At 54.9% G+C, this 18,166-nt stretch overlaps 1 protein-coding gene across 2 annotated transcripts; it reads left to right on the top strand.

Moving 5' to 3' along the window:
- The first annotated feature begins 1,220 nt into the window (after nt 1-1,220).
- On the top strand, nt 1,221-17,557 carry NACA (nascent polypeptide associated complex subunit alpha). 2 transcript variants are annotated; one of them, XM_050925680.1, is made up of 9 exons: nt 1,221-1,324; nt 2,943-3,014; nt 7,469-7,549; nt 14,008-14,093; nt 14,602-14,679; nt 15,208-15,354; nt 15,721-15,849; nt 16,681-16,803; nt 17,430-17,557. In XM_050925680.1, the coding sequence occupies exons 2-9, from the start codon at nt 2,945-2,947 to the stop codon at nt 17,442-17,444; spliced, it is 729 nt and encodes a 242-aa protein (XP_050781637.1). In that variant the 5' UTR covers nt 1,221-1,324; nt 2,943-2,944; the 3' UTR covers nt 17,445-17,557. The 2 variants fall into 2 exon arrangements, with proteins under 2 accessions (XP_050781637.1, XP_050781638.1); XM_050925681.1 differs by lacking the exon at nt 7,469-7,549 and having other exon boundaries at nt 1,222-1,324.
- Nucleotides 17,558-18,166: the final 609 nt, after the last annotated feature.

Consider the following 18,166-nt stretch of genomic DNA (forward strand, 5'->3'; position numbering starts at 1 on the left):
AGTGGTGTTTGCACAATTTAAGTAACCTGGGAGTAAGCAAGGGCCCAGTTTTGGGGGGACGGAAAGGAGAGGGTTTGTATCTGACAGTGAGGGCAGGTTTCTTAGAACAGTGGTTCTCAACCAGGGGTACGCAGAGGTCTTTCAGGGGGTACATCAACTCATCTAAAGATTTGCCTAGTTCTACAACAGGCTACGTAAAAAGCCCTAGCGAAGTCAGTACAAACTAAAATTTCATATGACTTCTTTACATAGTTCTATATACTGTACACTAAAATGTTAGTACAGTATTTATATTTTAATCGGTTTATTTTATAATTAAATGGTAGAAAGGAAGCCATTTTTCAGTAACTGTGGCTATGATGCTTCTGTGTTTTTATGTCTGATTTGTAAGCAAGTAGTTTTTAAGTGAGGTGAAACTTGGCCGTAAGCAAGACAAATCCAGCTCCAGAAAGGGGGACAGTCGGCTGGAGAGGCTGAGAACCGCTGGACTCGTTGGAAAATCCGACCTGCTCCATCGGGCAAGGAGACACCACATTCCTTAATCGCAAACACAACCCCCCATCCCAGCTGCATCTGTTACCCGGACAGGGTGGGAGATAACTGGGCCAGGGAGCAGACTAACCCCCAGTTTCCTCCTCAGGGAGCAGCTGAACCCCCATCCTGGCCACAGCCAGGATGGAGGTGGGGGCAGAGCAGACAGCAGCTCTTTGGGACCCCCCAACTTGGGGGTCCAGGTCCTGACAGAGATGGGGGAGTAACATGGAATAGCCCCTGGGTAAGGAGAATGGGGGGGTGTCCTTTAAAGCAGGGAGCAGCCCCTGTGACTAAGGGGGGGTCCCCTTGCCCTGGTGGGGGAGGGTGGGGAACAGCTCCTCACTGGGGGGGCCCCCTAGCCCAGGGGGGCAAGGAACAGCCCTGACGGGGGGGGGATGTTCTCTAGCCCTGGGGGGGAAGGCAGGGAACCGCCTTGACTGGGGGGAGTCCCCTAGCCCTGGGGGGGAGGGCAGGGAACAGCCCTGACTGGGCTCTGGGAAAGAGGAGGGAGGCGCAGGGAACAGCCCTGACGGAAGGGGCTCTGGGAAAGAGGAGGGAGGCGCAGGGAACAGCCCTGACGGGGGGGAGGGGCTCTGGGAAAGAGGAGGGAGGCGTAGGGAACAGCCCATGCTGGAGCTCCCTATCCCGCGGGGGGGGAGTGGGGAAGAGCTCCTGGGAAGAGGGCCTTGTGTGACCCCTGCCCCGGAAGCTCTCGCTCGCTCTCCCGGAAGCACCGCCCCCTCCGCCTCAGTCTCTTTTCGCCGCCATCTTGAAGCCGGCTCCGCTCACAGTGAGTCCCGCCGCGTCTATCCGGCGCCATCCGCCCCGCGGCGGGCCCGGCCGGGGGTGCTGGGGGTGGGGGGCCCCGGCCTGGGGGGGGAGCAGCCAGGGGGGCCGGGCCTGGGCCCCGCATCGGCGGAGCCTGGGTCCCAGCTACTGCCCGGCTGCGAGGCCTCCCCGCCCCGGGGAGGGGGGGACCGGGCCCTGCGGCTCCTGAGTGTCGGGGGGGGGCGCGGCAGTGGAAGCCCCTCCCCGGTACCTGGCGGGTAGGGGGGTAGCAGGGCGCCTGGTTGGGAGACACTGGGGAGCAAGAGGGGGGTATTTTCTGAGGGGGGGGAGGGTGAGTCATTCCCCTTTGCACATGGGGGTGTCCATGTCTCCCCCGCTCCCGTCCGCCTCTGGGGTGGGTCACGAGTTCCCGCCCCTTAGAATGACTTTGGGACTGCGGAGTGTGGCCATCCTGGGCTTTCAGGGTGGGGTTGGGGGTCTGAGCCTCAAGTTTGAAACCCCCGAACCGTCTGGAGCCCCCACAACTTCGCATCCCGGGTCTGACTCAGCCCTTCATCCTGCCGGGGTGGATAAACCAGATCCCCAGTGCTGTACTGAATGGGTGGGGTTTTCTGAGGAGACCTCACAGCCAGAGGTGCTGGCGCTAAAGGTCGCAGGGGGGGCGTTTCACAATACAGGATTGTCCCAGTGCCCTTGGCCAAAGCTTCTGGGTCCTGCTATCTCCCTGTACTTCCTTCATCGGACAGGAAGAATTTGATCCTTGATTTCCACCAGCTCACCCTGTGGCCTCTGACAAGTCGCTTCAACTTTCTGCCCCTTCATTTTTCCTCTCAAGTGGGGAAGGACACCCCTCTTTGAAACTCATGAGTTGTGAGAGCTGAGTGAACTCTGTAAAGAGCTATTGGCCAGGTCAAACGTGCTGTGTATATGGGCCAAGAATTATTATCTAGGCCACTGAGTTTCACAGGAATATAGGGGTTGCCAGTGCATTTCAGACCCCAAATCCATCTAGCCTGGTATCCTGTCTCTGAGTGTGGCTGGTAGCAGAAACTTCAGAGGAAGGTGCAAGAACCCTACAGTAGGCAGATGAGTGATTATTTGACACATAACAGCCCCATCTCTCTCTCTCTCTCTCTGGCATTTTGATCTCTAATAGATTTGGTTTTGTCTAAAGCACAAGAGTTCATATCATTTCCATTACCTGTGTTGGCATTAACTATAACTGGATATTCATGATATCCATATGAATATGCAGTTCCATTTTTAATCTTAAGTTCTTGGTCACTGTGATCACCATTGCAGACCTGTTGCTTCTGAGGACATGCATAACGAGTTTACTTACTTGCTGGAAATGGGAAATGCTGTGATACAAGGGTTTGGTAATGGGAAAGACAACTTAGTTGCAATTTCATGGTGAAATAAAATTACAGCTTCTCTTTTGCTTGTTTTAAAAGTTTTATGAAACTTCCTTATTTGTAGCCGCATCTAGTTGGGTTTCCTGTTTGTGGGAGAGACATTAACTGTGAATGTCATGGGATTTTTTCCTCATAGCTCCTCAAATCCCAAAGAACTGAATCCTTCACTAATGGTGGCATCTGTTTTTTCTTTCTTGCTGTCAGAAATGCCTGGTGAAGCGACAGAAACCGTCCCAGCCACAGAGCAGGAACTGCCACAGCCTCAGGCTGAGACAGGTTAGTGTAGCTTTGCTTTATTATACACCTTCTGAAAGGATCCCAAAACTCATCCACCCTAAACTTCAAGAACAGGTGAAGCCAGTTTGTGGGGAGGGAGAACAAGAATATTTTGACCATTGGTGGCTTTTGGAAGTCTAGTTAAAAGCCTTGACGAAGGAAGGTTGAGCGCTGGTAACTTGACTGGGTTTCACTTGCTCAAATGGATGAGTTAAGGGGGCTCTTTGAGTCGAAATGGTGGTAGCATGCTTGAAGGGCAGTAAGGGATCAGTCGATACTGTTGCCCAGCTGTACAACCAAGGCTTTGGCAGTGTGTGATGTGCAGAAATACTAATTGTAAAACACCAACCTGCTTTCGTTTAACTAGTGTTCTGATTTGCTGTGGTTCCTAAGTGAAACACAAGTGTGTGGGTCTCTGCTGCTCTGACCCGGGGTGAAATGCTGGATGTTGGTTTCATTGCTCTTGGTGCCATTTCTCTTAACCACACATTGTTTGGCTGCTGCTGTCGTACAAGGCAGAACTGTTTTGTCCCACAGCATCACCACATGATTGTGTGGGTGTTTCTCGCTCAACCAGCTCAAAAGCCACTTCATGCCAGCAGTGATACTGGTTATTAAATATATGGTAACATTCAGAATCGGACAACGAACAACGTAGTCCCAGTGTAACCAGCCCTGTGTTACATGGCCTACAGTGGAATTGCAAAAGCATACTTGGTACGTTCAGTAACATGCTGATTCCCTCCATCAGGGGATGTCATCAGGCATTTGTAACCTAATGTTGTTACAAGTAACACTGTAAGTCCTAAGTAGTGAAGCAGATTAGAGATACTAATTTTTTTCAGCTTGTTTTCTTTGTATCTGTAAGGGCACTTGACGTAGTCAATTTCACTCTTTCCCCTGTACTCGTTTCCCATATTGCATGTGTAGGTCTCCCAAAACAGCAGGGGGAGGAGAGAAACATTTTAAAGCCATAGGACAGTGTAGCTATAAATCTGCAAAGATTTACTGGGTGCTGAGAGGCTCCTTTTAACTCCTTGAAACTGACTAGATAACAGATTCTCTCCAATGGAATGGCTAAAAGTGGACACAGGGAGTAACATGATGCTTCAGCCAGAAAGTTACAGCGGGGTTTGGCATTCACCGCACATTGTGATGCACCGCTGATGAATGTGCTGTATGAACGCCTGACTACTCTTGGGAGGGAGGGGGGAGTTGAATCGAGAGTCGGTGCAGCTTTAAAAAAAAAAAAAAAGCAACAGTATCCTGTTTGCGTTTTGCAGTGTGTATGAATTTAATAATGATTTTCAAACCCACTGTATGTTGTGCTTCTCAATTGTCTCTCTTGAAGGTTTCCTGGGTGCCGTGATCCGGTTAGAGAATAGTATGGCCTTGTTTGCTACATTTCTGCCTAGAGGGTCGGGGCACACTGCATGACTGTAGGATGGGCCTGAGGCGTGGGGAGCCACACAGTGCATGACTGGTAAATGGGGTGAATTCTGTCCAAGGGCTGTGTGAGTTTGACTTGAGGACAACAAGAAAAATTGAAACCATATGAATGATGGGGGAAAGGTTTTGTGAAAGGAAATAACCTGGGGGGAGGTGGATGGGGCTAAAGTCCAGGTCTCAGCATGATGGATTAGTTGTGCTTGTTGGTCATGAGTCAAGTAGGTAGCTCAGTTTGGCCTGCAGTATTGTCATGCTGTCGTTTTCTTTAAATGCCTCATTGAGGGGTAGCTGCGATTCCTATGGCAGGGTAACTTCCCAGGCACCATTGGTGCCCTTGGGTAAATACAGACCTGCAGCATCCCAGGGCATGGTTTTTCTCTGGGTCTCCGAGGATAACTCACACATTTTCCCCACTGTTGATGCTTCTCATCTCTTGGGTGTCTTCCCACGCCATGGAGTATATAAAGGTTGGTGGGTCTTGGTAGTAGGGGGTGTGTACTCACCAGCTGATGCTATTGCAGTAACTCCTCCCCCGACCCCAGGGGAAGCAAGCTGGGCTCTCACAGGAGTGACACTGGCAGCTGAGCAGACCAGAGCAGTTGCCACCAAGAGTCCTGAGGTGGCAGGCGAGGGTTCCCAGGCTGAGGCTGTACAGGCTGAAGCTGCTCTGGAGCCTTCAGGTAGGTCTCAAGTTACTACAGGAGGTAGAGTGTGGGGAGTGGCGCAAAGAGTTACCCTGTCTGGCTCTGACTCATCTAGAGCATTAGAAATACCAGCTCCGCATTGAGCAGACTCTTCTGAAGCCTGGTGGGGCTCTGATAACATGTACGATTACATGCGTTTGTGTGACTTAATCTCTGAGCTGGTTTCATCGCACCTCTTGCCACCCAAGTGTATCTCTGCGGGAGTTAGAGTGGCCTGTGGAAAGAGCGTAACGCAGTGCTGAACTCCTGAGGACCAGCAATATGAGGTTTCGTTTGCCACCCCTGCAGCCCAGTTACTAGGAGCGTCACCAATTGTTTGTGGCCTCAATGAAATCCACTGCTCCTGGGCTGGCAGGAGATGCCCCTGGAGCACACTGGGGGGCATTAGAGCTGGCGGTTGCATGGCAGTCGTGTCTCAGTGATGTCCAGAGTGATCATATCTGAGGCATCTTGAGCGAATGTGGAAGGATCAACAAGGCCTCATGGAGACTGGAAAGAATTTTTCAAAGGGAAAGTTACAGGAAATGCCCCCTGCTGCCTGGTTCATGCTCGGCTCAGCACCTTTCTGAGATTAGCGCCTCTTTGTTAGACTTGGTAGTTCCCCTTTAAGAAACTGGTCCGGTAGCTTCTGGGGGGCATGTGCTGGGCCTTTCTTCCCCCTTGCCACAGGGCTCCCAATTTTAGACTCCACTCTGGGATCTGCCATGTTTTAGTGTTGTACATTTCACTAATGCTGGAAACCAACTCCTGCTCTCTTTCCTTGGGGGTGGGAGGTGGCTTTTTTGAGGGGCCTCACCCCACAAGTAAGTACTGGTTCGAGACATCAGCATACGCACTGAGTACGGAACTGGGCCTAGCTCTCTGGCTCTCAGCAGCTGAGAGATGACAGGTTCTGGTCTCTGACTAGCACTAAACCCGATTTGGGAAAGGCTGAGGCAGGACTGTACATGTGCAGCTGACATCTGGCATCTGCCAGAGTGAGCAGTCAAGTGACCTGTGCAAAGTGTCTGACACATCAACGAGTTGGTCATTCCTACCTGGATCAGGGCTCAGCTCTCGGAATGTCAGCACATAGGGTGTCCCTATTACCTGGTTCAGGCAAGAGCTTAGAGTTTGGCCTGGCGTCTTAGCTAGTGAGATAGGGCTGAGGGAAGTCTCTTAGCATGAGCAGGGGGGTGACGAGGTTTATGAGGGTGAGTAGGTTTGCAGCTTCCTATATGTCTATCCCAGTGAAACAGCCTCTTCCTGCCCCCTTCCCGCCCCCGCAGGAGGGTCGGTGAAAGCCTTAGCTATTTGCTCAGTGCAGCGCTAGGGTTACCTTCATGCTGCAGCCAAGCCTTGCATTCTGCATTAGTCAGCACTGCCCTGCTGGGAGAGGACCTGGCCCTCTGGAATGGGAGTCGGGCCTCAGACTCACAAAAGGCATTTCCTTTCTGTTCTCAAGTTGTTCAGGAGAAGAACGCAGAGAAGCCTCTGCATCCCAGACACCTGCAGACCTCGCCTCAGGCCTGCTGGGAACAGGCCATCTCTTCCCCACCCTCCTGCTCATCATGAGGCCCCCCCCCACCCCATTCCTAGCTCCTGGAAGCCAATGCTGGTTTAACTGGTGTAACAGCCCAGGCAGCGCTGCTGTTTCTGTTTAACTAGTGGCGTTCTGGGGTTGCATGCTGCCCCAGGTGACATGAGTCACAATGTCTCCAGTGGAACTGTACCTGATGGTGGAATATCAACTGGAGCAGGTCAGCCCTTCTCCTTGCCTGATCCCTCTGCCTGCTGCTTTTTGCTAAGCAGATTGCTGCTCATGAGAACCAGCTCGTTCACATACACTGCCAAATGCGGCCTCTTCCCCTGCCCTTCGATACAGACTATGCAGGTTTCTCCCTAGTTCAGTCTCACCGGACTTGTTCTGCCAGCCTCTTCCAGAGACCTCGCTGGGTGCTGTCCCTCGGAGGCTTGGGGTGCATCGAGTGCTCAAGAAAGGAAAGGCTGATGCCCCTCGCTAGAGTTATGTATCATGTGGGCAGGCGCGGCTTGTTTTTGGTGTGCAGCTGTCCAGTGCATCTCGCTCCTGACCAGCAGAATCATCAGGACCACGCTGTCCTGGATCCATCTTCCCCACGCTAGCTTGCTTGGGTTGCGGCCCAGCCTGGGTTTGAACTCTGGTATCCAGAGGTGAAAGTTGAGCGGCACCATTCTTGCGGGACCTGGTTTGTCTTGGAAATGGAGCAGGACCTTCTTGCTTGCAGCAGCTCCTGATTGGAAGGACTTGTCGGTAGTAACCTTTCACTCTTGCTTGTTTAGCTCCTGCTGTCCCTGCCCCTCCTGCCGGTGCTCCTGCAGCGCCTGCAGCCGCTGTTTCTGAGCCTCCTGTTCAAATGTCAGGTATTCTGAACTCATGTCCTGTCCCCTGTGCGTCTCATAACAATGTTTGCTGTGCTGGGTAGTCCATTAACAAAACCGTTTAGCGAAGAGTGCAGTGCAAGAGCAGGAGCCTGGGAGCTAGGACTCCTGGGTTCTTCTCCCATGTCACTGCTGCGTGCCTCAGTTCACTTACGTGTAAAAGAAAACCTGCATTCCAGGAGCACACGAGGCCTTGAATTGCATGGTTGTAAAGCCTTCCTCGGATAAAGAATGCATGAGAGAGCCTGGTGTGTTGGGACGATGAAACCGCAACATTCAGGAGCTGTGTGGCAACTTGGGATGTTTCCTTCCCGTTCTCTGGCATCCCAAGTGCCAGGGCCTAACCTAACCCACCTAAAAAGGAGCCAGGCTCCTCTTTAATATGCAGGTGCAGCCCACAGAGACCACGAAGGCCGGCCCGTGATCCTGCCCTCTTTGGATCCTGGGGGAGCCGCCCTGCATGCCCGGGCCTGTCGCTCTGCAGACCACACCTCCGTGTTAGCTGAGGGAGTCAAGCTTTGAATTGGACTGTGTGAAACACAGGGGTGTGTAACTTCCCCCATGCTCCCAGAATCCCTTTGGGAGAAAAATTGAATGCTTGTACCAGTCTGCTGGGACAGCATCCTCCACCAAAGCCAGAGGGGGATTTCCAGAGCCAGGCAAACTCCGAACCAACCAGACATCGACCACTCCACCTGGCTTGTCAGGCACTTGTATGTAGCATCTAGAAACCCACACAGCGTCCTGGTTTGTGTGTGAAAATACATTGATCGGTCTCCCTCTGGGGAGAGGGGGAGGCATCTATCGTGTGTGGAGAGCTTTTTGGAAGCCGCAAGGGATGTGGTGTTAAAGGGCCATCACCTGGGGCCGCCCCTCTGCCCAGGTAACTGAACTGCAGCCCACGTCGGGTCGCGTTGGATAACTCACCTTTCTCTCCTTGCTCCCTTGGTTTTCTGTTCTCATTGGTTCACTTTGTTTCTCTCTCTCCATCCCTTCATGCTGCTCCTTCCCCGGCACTAACTCCAGCTCCTGCCGCTAACCCTGCCCAGCCCTCCTCTCCAAGTGCCCCCACAGGCCTGGCTGTGTCACTAGAGCAGCCCCACTCCCCAACCTCTCCTGCAGCCCCTGCCTCCCCACCTGTGGTCCCAGCTCTGATGCCTCCTACCTTTTCCGCTCCCTTAAAGCTCCCAGCTGGAGCTCTTGGCATCTCAGTGCCCAGCCCTCCTCCCCCTGTCCCCCCTGCAGACCCAGCCGATTCTGTCACTCCAGGCTCTCCCAGACCTGCTGCTTCCCCGGTTACTCCTGCGGGCCCAGCACTGGCATCTCCCTCTGCTAACCCAAGCTCTTCCCTGGCCCCTGTCACCACCCTTCTTGCCCCCCTGGCGGCACCAGCCTCTTCTAGATGCCCAGTTTTGACAGCTCCTGTTTCTCCACTGACCCCCCCCGTTCCTCCTGTGGCCCCTGTTCTGGTGGCTCCTGCAGCCCCAGGCCCTCTTGTTCCTCCTGCAGTCTCAGCCACCCCCCTTGTGGCTGCTGCCTCTGCCCCCCTTGCCCCTCTGGCTCCTGTTTCTCCCCCTGTGACATCAGCTCTGGCTGCTGCTACCCCTGTGACCCAACTTACTTCCCCAGCCCCTCTTGTTCCTCCTGTAGTCACTGTTGCTCCCCCAGCCCCTCTCACATCCGCTGGGGCCTCGGCTTCTCCAGTGGTCTCTGCTGCTGCCCCTCTGGCCCCAACCTCTTGCCCAGCTTTTCCTGTGTCTCCTGCCCCAGCCCCCTTCACTCCCTTGGAGACCTCTGCCCCTCCCACAGCCCCTCTCCCTCCCCCAAAGACCCCAGGCCCCTCCACACCCCCCGAGACCCCTGCCTCTCCCCCAGCCCCTCTCCCTCCCGCAAAGACCCCAGCTTCTCCTACAGCTCCTGTCCCAGCCCCTTCCATGCCCCCTGCCTCTCCCCCAGCCCCTCTCTATCCCCCAAACACCCCAGCCTCTCCTACAACTCCTGTCCCAGCCCCTTCCATGCCCCCTGCCTCTCCCCCAGCCCCTCTCTATCCCCCAAACACCCCAGCCTCTCCTACAACTCCTGTCCCAGCCCCCTCCATGCCCCCCGCCTCTTCCCCAACCCCCCTCCCTCCCCCAAAGACCACTGCCTCCCCCACAACTCTCCTACTTCCCCCAAACACCCCAGACCCCTGCACAGCTCCCGAGACCCCTGCCTCTCCCCCAACCCCTCTCCCAAAGACCCCAGCCTCTCCTACAGGTCCTGTCCCAGCCCCCTCCATGCCCCCCGCCTCTCCCCCAAAGACCCCAGCCTCTCCTACAACTCCTGTCCCAGCCCCCTCCATGCCCCCTGAAACCCCTGCCTCTTCCCCAACCCCCCTCCCTCCCCCCAAGACCCCAGCTTCTCCTACAGCTCCTATCCCAGCCCCCTCCATGCCCCCCGAGACCCCTGCCTTCTCCCCAACCCCCCTTCCTCCCCCAAAGACCACTGCCTCCTCCACAACTCTCCTACTTCCCCCAAAGACCCCAGACCCCTCCACAGCCCCTGAGGTCCCTGCCTCTCCCCCAGCCCCTCTCCCTCCCCCAAAGACCCCAGCTTCTCCTACAGCTCCTGTCCCAGCCCCCTCCATGCCCCCCGAGACCCCTGCCTTCCCCCCACCCCCCCTCCCTCCCCCAAAGACCACTGCCTCCCCCACAACTCTCTTACTTCCCCCAAACACCCCAGTCCCCTCCACAGCCCCTGAGGTCCTTGCCTCTCCCCCAGCCCCTCTCCTTCCCCCAAAGACCCCAGCCTCTCCTACAGCTCCTGTCCCAGGCCCTTCCATGCCCTTTGAGACCCCTGCCTCTCCTCCAGCCCCTCTCCCTTCCCCAAAGACTACTGCCTCCCCCACAACTCTCTTACTTCCCCCAAACACCCCAGTCCCCTCCACAGCCCCTGAGGTCCTTGCCTCTCCCCCAGCCCCTCTCCCTCCCCGAAAGACCCCAGCCTCGCCTACAGCTCCTGCCCAAGCCCCTTCCACTCCCTCTGAGACCCCTGCCTCTCTACCAAAGCCGCCGGCCTCTCCTGTGGGTCCTGCTTCTGCCCCAGTCTTTTCCATGCCCTCTGAGACCCCTCCCTCTCCCCCAACCCCTCTCCTTTCTGCTATGACCTCAGCTTCTACTGCTCCTCCTGCCTCTGCCCCAATCCCCTCCACTTCCCCTAAAACTCCTGGTCTTCCACCAAAGGCCCCAGCCTCGCCTGTGGGTCTTGCTCCTGCCCCAGCCTCCTGCATTCCTCCTGTGATCCCAGCCTCTCCCCCAACCCCTCACCCTTCCCCTATGGCTCCTACACCAGCCCCTCTCCATCCCTTGGTGGCTCCTGTTTCTCCCAGCGTGACACCAGCATCTCCACCAGCTCCTGTCACCCCTCCTGAGGTTGCAGTTTCTCCTGTGACCCCTGTTTCTCCCCCTGTGGCCCCAGCCTCTCCCACTTCCCCAGTTCTGGTGACCCCTGGCTCTCCCCCTGTCCCAAAGGCAGCAACTGAGGCTTCTGCCCCTGGCTCTGCTCCCGCCTCCTCCCCTGAGCTGCTCCTTGCTCCCCAGAAACCAGCTTCCTCGCCAGTTGCTTCCACTGACCTCCCTGCCACTCCCCTTACTCCAGCGAGTAGCCAAGCCCCTGTGCCTCTGCCCACTTCCCCCGCTGAAGAGCTAACCCCCCATGCCGGGCTTCCTAAACCATCCCCGCCTTCCTCCTCACCTGATCCTGCGCCCGAAGCACCAGCTAGACCCCCTGCCCCCGTCTGTGCTGCTACCATCGATGACGACGAACTGCCGCCTCTCATCCCTCCCGAGGGGCCTGCCGGGGAACTGCCTTTGCAGCCGATCCTGGTGGATCTCTCCTCTCCCAGACCCGCTGTGGCCCCTGCTGAGGCCCCAGCTCCTCTTCCTCCAGCCAAGCAACCCGTGCTGAAGAATGACAAGGGTATTTGCGGCCTCGGTTTGCTGTGTGCATGGAGTGTCAGCGGCTGCCCACCGAGTACTAACCTCGTAGGACCTGTCGGGCCTCAGTCCCCCCCCACACACACATACACATACACTTCGGCTTGGTTTGTTAGCCTAGAAACGTAGCCTTTAGAAGTGATGTGTCATGCTATGTAGTGAAGCCAGAATAACCCTGTGCTGAGCCATGGTGAGCACTGACAGATCCTGGCTGGGGTAAAGCCTCTTGTACGTGGCGTCCCAGTATCGGGCAGGTCACAGCCCGCAGCCTGCTCTTGTGTTGGGCACCAGCTTCTGCCGTTTGTTCGAGTGCAGTTCACGTCACTAATGGAGGGGTCTGGGGGACGCACTGAGCATGGGGCTGGCTTGCAGGGGGTGTGGTTTGAACTCTGTTGCGTCTGGACCAGCGTCACCAGAACTGCATAGGGCTTGAAAGGCCATTCGGAGCCTCCCACATGGATGTTTCTCCAGTGCCTGCTGTGTGTTTAATCCATTCTTCTTCTAATTCTCTGTTTCACAGCAACCATGTGGGGATCTAGGTTAGCTTAGAGATCTCCAGAGGAGCCAGGGTTAATCGTGGTCACTTCGGGCTGCCTGTGTTGGGCAGATGCTCACAGTTCTGCTTGGCTTTAGCATCCCGGCTGGGTCACCTGTGGTTATCCTTTTACTTCCCTGGAAGCAAGTTTGGTGTTAAAATGTGTCTCAATGGCCTGTGATAGTTCTTAGCGCTTGTGTGGTCAGTTGACCTATCTGCCCCCACTTCTAGGCCACGGGAGAGTTGCCGTATGTCATTGGTGGTGGTGGCATGCCCGATACACACTCTAACCAAGCTGCACGCAGCATTTAGTGCAGGGCCCAAGGGTCAGGGAGTGAGTGGTTGGTGGGTCTGTCTAGTTACCGAGCCTTCTCTCCACTCCCAGTGAGACTGGGGCACGTGGAAATCACAAATGGGGCTGGGTTGGTGCCCTGGCTGGTCTTCATTTCTGAACTGGCTGTGAGCACAGGAGAGGAGGGTTGTGACTCGCCCCTCCCAGTCTGCACTGGGGGTCGAGTGTGGCACAGACAGATTCTGCTTCTTCGCTTCCGTGCTGTCAGGCACGTTTCGTTCTCCAGCACGTCCCGGCTTGTGAGGTACCTACACCCACTGCAGCAGAGACTTGCGTGAACTGCCAGCGATCCTTCGATTCTTACCAGAACCCGGGCCGTGACCCAGATATGCATCCAGAGATGCTGCTTCCTGTGAAGAGCTCTTGGTTTAATTGGTGTAGTGCCATCCCCTTTAACAGAGCCCTGCGTGGGCCTGGCTTTGCGCAAAGATGCAACATAACCCTGCCAGTTCAGGGGGGAGCGTAGCCAGTTTCCCTGCTCTAGCCTGAGCTTCTGCAATCCCCCGCTTTGCTGTCATCTAAACAGACTGAAGAGGGCTTTTGTCGCCCCCCCGCCCCAGCTGGGACCCTGGTGATGCGAGTTCTGCGGTGCTGACTCGCTCTCCCGGTGCTGTCGAACCTGCTTTTTAGGGTGACCAGACAGCAAGTGTGACAGATCGGGACAGGAGGTGGGGGGTAATAGGAGCCTATATAAGAAAAAACCCCAAATATCAGGACTGTCCCTATAAAATCGGGACACCTGGCCACCCTATTGCCTTTGCACTTGTTTATCATCTGCTCCTGCCTATCACACGCTTCACTGCTGATGAATGTAGAGGTTCCAGCTTGGAGCTGGATTCTGCAAGGAGCTGAGCACTAGTGACTCCCGCTGATTTTAAAGGAGATGGGGAGGTGCCCAGTGCCCTCGCTCAGCCCTCTAATTAGGTGCAGATGCTTCCCCACTTCGCCTGGGGGAGTACCTTACGCTCCTTCCTGTTTCTCAGCTTCTAGACGGGACAGAATACCAACCATCCCCCTCGTTCTCTAGTTCACACTCCCTTCCCTAGCCAAAATCCAGTGGCAGCTGTGTAGGCAGGGTCTGTAAACCAATGGCCTCATAGATACCAGGTTCTGATCCGCCCCAGTCTAGTTGTCAGAGGGAGCAGGAGGGTAAGGAGCAGGCAGTCATGCGGTCTGGCCCAAGCCAGCCTGACTGCTAGGCTTCTGTCTGCTGCTGCACAAGGGTTTTCCCCCACCGTTTCAGAGCACTGGATTTCCAGTGCATTTTGTGCTACTAGTCTGCGTTGTCCTCCTTGGATGTGCCTGGTCCTTTATTACCCAGGAGGGATCAGTGAGGGGAGAACTGCTCCTCTACCAGGTCTTGCATAAGTTTATTGGCTTGAAGTTCATTTCGGTGTGAACTGGGGTGATGAAGCAGTGTCAACTCTTTGGTATAACGAGACCCTAAACAACCCCATGGCAAGACTCTGCCGGAACAGGGCAGCTTCCTTGGCCCCTTCTGTTTCCTGCAGACTTGCCTGCTACTTCCCACAGGGGCCCACGCTGGAAAATGTCGTTTGTCGCACGTTTGTTTCCATAGGGTCCGGCACAGAATCCGACAGTGACGAATCGGTGCCAGAACTCGAAGAACAAGACTCTACACAGGCCACCACACAGCAGGCACAGGTGAGGGGTCTGCTCCCCACAGCTGAGCGCGTGCGGTGAGGCTGAGTTGCAGGATCCCTGGCTTCTGGAAGTGAGCGAGGCCCTTTCATCTTCGCGCTGTGTAGGGCTGTGATCTGTGAATTGAGTGAGCCCAAGCAGTCACTTGAGGTGGACGTGAACATGCATCTCTCACTGTGCTCACAGATTAGGGGGAGGGCCCTTGGGAAATCCCCATTCTTTAATCCACCCAGACGCATCCCTCCCAGTCTTTGTAGATCCTGTCTCAGCTGGCTCACAGCGCTGTGAATGCTGGCCACTGGAGAGTCATGCCTGCAAGCATAGCAGTTCTGTTCCTCCCTCCCTATGCTGCTCTCGGTGCATGTGATGCAGGCTGTGTCCTGAACTCGGCTCCCCAGCATGGCAGAGCAGCAGTTTCTGAGAGACCATCTCAGCTGCTCCCCCTGCTGTTGGTTCCTTGGGCCTCTTCCCCAGGATTTCCTAAGGTCCCACTTGTTTTCTGTCCCTGCAGCTTGCAGCAGCAGCTGAAATAGATGAAGAACCAGTTAGCAAAGCAAAACAGAGCCGGAGTGAAAAGAAAGCACGAAAGGTAAGAGAAGATGGCAGTGGGCCCAATTCCTCGCCCTCCCTTAGGGTGTCAGCCAGCCCTGCTGGGAAGAGGAGTAGCTCTGCCAAGATCTCAGTGCATTGGGGCTTATATCCGCTGGGCCCCTTCGATTTAATCCTGTCATGCCCAGCATTGTTCTGCTTGTCTAGAGCAAGGCCTCCTGTGCTGGCAAGGCTGGCACGGAACCTAGGAGCACTTGTGTGACGCCTTTCTCATCCGGTGACCTCAGAGGCCAGCCCTGGTGACCCCCAGCTGAGGAGGTGTGCCCATTCCAGAGGAGAAATGGAAACAGAGAGGTGACCTCAGGTCACCCAGCAAGGCGGTGGCAGAGCTGGGAATGAACGCTGCCTCCATTCTGCCTCTGTCTACAAGGCTTTGAAGGTGTCTCGGCCGCAGAAATGTCAGAGGTTTCTCTGTGGGATCCTGATGTCCTGAGCCGATGAGCTAGTTACACCCTGGCCTAGACTGTCTCAATGAACTATTTCTCTTCCCTTCTCCTTTGCTTTTAAGGCAATGTCCAAACTGGGCCTTCGCCAGGTCACAGGTGTAACCCGAGTTACCATCCGGAAATCCAAGAACATCCTCTTCGTCATCACGAAGCCAGACGTGTACAAAAGCCCCGCATCAGACACCTACATCGTCTTTGGCGAGGCAAAGGTGAGCTGAGCCCGCTTGTGGTGGGCAGGTGAACATCTGACCGCTCCTTCAGTCTGTGTTCACAGCAGCGTGGTGGCCCAGTCAGACCTCGGGGTTTGCAGTTCTGTGGCATCTCTCTTCAGACAGAAGTGTGCTTACATGAGTTTCCCTGCTGCTGTGTGTGTGTCTGGTGGGATGTGAGTGGGCTCTGAACCCTCTCTGCGGGCTGGTTTTCTCATCTCCACTGTGCTTGCGCTGTGGCTGACTCAAAAGGCCTTGGATGTCTGAATCTCCATTCTGAAGTCCTGGCTTCTCTTTGGGGTCAGTTTCAAATTGCAGCCTGTTCGCCAGCATCTCACTGTGCTCTGTGCTTCTCCCAACCCCCAGATCGAAGATCTGTCCCAGCAGGCACAGCTGGCAGCTGCTGAGAAATTCAAAGTGCAAGGAGAAGCCGTCTCAAACATTCAGGAAAACACACAGACTCCGACCGTACAGGAGGAGAGCGAAGAAGAGGAGGTATGTGGTCTCCGGGGCCCAGTCATGTTTGGGGTCTGAAACAGAAGTTCACAGCCAGTGCAGTTCAGATGAAAGGACCCACTGTATTAATGTGCACGTGTGGTTAATGGAACATGCTAGCTCCCCACCCTAGTGTCTGCATCTGGCAGGTGTCCAGGACCCCTGTGTGAAGCTGGTCGGGGGTGGGTTCCCAGCCCATTTCCTAGAGGGACAGATGCCTGCCTCACGCAAACCATCATACCGACTGGTCCTCTCTTTGGGAAGCCAGGCAGAGAGCAGGCCTGGACATTTACTGTCCTTCCCCGCTCCGGAACAGGCACTTCTCACCAGCACAGATTACTAGCGTTACTGGGCTCCTGCTGCTGTATGGATTGTGATATCTCCCCGTTGCACTCACCTTCCTGGCATCTGAGCCCATTTGCCCCTATAACACATGCTGGATACGCTGAGACAAGGTACCTGGGGATTCCCTGTCCCTTCCACTGCCTCCCTGCCCTAATGGTAGAAAGAAGAAACTTACCCTGAGCTCTGGCCATCCCAGAATCCCCTACTGCGACGCTGCTTGCACATTCCTTTTGAAGCAGCTGGTGCTGGCCACTGTCAGGAGACAGGATAACAGGCGAGATTGGGTCTGATCCAGCCTGGTAATTTCTGTGCTTCCATGAAGCAGGCATTTCCCCAGTCTGCAAGCAGTGAAATCAGATCATGACTGCTGCTACTGCTTGGGTTGAATTGTGGCTCCCCCCAGTGGGCTGGGACCGTCTGTACCTGCACGGCACAGAGAGGTCCGTGCCACCAGCTGGGAGACAGTCCTGGTCTTTTCTCGCTTAGGTTGACGAGACCGGCGTTGAGGTGAAGGACATCGAGCTGGTCATGTCCCAGGCGAATGTGTCCCGGGCGAAGGCTGTCCGGGCCCTGAAGAACAACAGTAACGATATTGTAAATGCTATTATGGTGAGTGGCCCCCCAAGCCAAGTTCCCAGCCAGTCGAGCAAACCCAAAACCTGGGGAGTAGACGTTACAGTTTAGAGTGACTCCTCCCTGGATGGGGAGAACAGGGCACGCTCGTTTCACCACTGACGGGTGTGAGGCGCTTACTGATCAGTTACCATGAGGGCATGTCCCTGCTTACCCCCTCCTCTCTTCCTGTCTCAACCCGCCTGTTCTTCATCGTTCTGGCAGTTTTCATTGTCTGCACCAACGTTGCCATTGGGAATGGGGGGAAATAACAGATCCGATGGTACAAAATCCGCTTGGGTCTGTGTTGTGATGTAAATAATTATTTGGGGGGTAGGCGTCCCCCTGCCTTTGTCCTCCCTGCCCCCCTGCGTGTATCCAAGCAGGATATTGCACAGCTCTCTGCCCTCAGAGTAGCCATAACAGCCTTCCCCAAGGCCACTTGGCCCCGCTTGGTAGATAAACAGTCTGAAGCTCACATTGTTCCCTTGCTTCTGCATCAGCATGCTGGAGGGGGGTGGTGTGCAGAGCTTAGTGAAGTCTCCAGGGAATTTCAGACTTACCCCCAGGGATAGTTTCTAATCAATCTCTCTCTCTCTCTCCCCCTCCCCCTCCCCCTCCAGGAATTGACGATGTAGCCATCAGAAGAGAGGAACCTTTTGGTTTTTCAGAGAAGAGTAAAATGCAGCTAAATTTAACATTTGTACTATTTCTATCAATAAATAAAAGTTGTGGCTTGTTGTCGGTGAAATCTTTTATTTTTTATTTTGCCTTTTGTTTGCCGTGAGGTCACAAGGAGGTGTAACTGCTGATCACAGAGAAGATCCTGGGCCTGACATTGTCTTTCCTTTGCTGTTCCTGGGGAAGCACACCTACTAATTCTAGGGTTTCCTTGCTCAGTGTGAAGGTCCGCCAGCCTGTAGGGGCAGCAAAGGGCTCAGAATCTAGCACGTGAATGCCTTCGCGAGTGTGGAACATTGAGCTTACGGACACCCGCTGTCTAAAGTTCATCGCAAATTCTAATGTTCAGAGGTTAGAAAATCTCTGGAGGGCTTCATCCCCCCCAAGGGTGGGGCAAGGTTGCGCTCTTTAGAGTTCTCAAGTGTCTGGTCTGCTCCAGGTTTTAATGACTCCAGTGTTACCAACATGTAAGGGATCTGGGGGTCATAGCGGACCACAAGCTAAATATGAGTCAACAATGTAACACTGTTGCAAAAAAAGCAAACGTTCTGGGATGTAGTAGCAGACACGAGAAGAAATTCTTCCGCTCTACTCCGTGCTGATTAAGCCTCAGCTGGAGTATTGTGTCCAGTTCTGGGCACCACATTTCAGGAAGGATGTGGACAAATTGGAGAGAGTC

The sequence above is a fragment of the Gopherus flavomarginatus genome, chromosome 16 (assembly GCF_025201925.1).
Source record: "Gopherus flavomarginatus isolate rGopFla2 chromosome 16, rGopFla2.mat.asm, whole genome shotgun sequence".
Taxonomy (NCBI): Eukaryota; Metazoa; Chordata; order Testudines; family Testudinidae; genus Gopherus; species Gopherus flavomarginatus.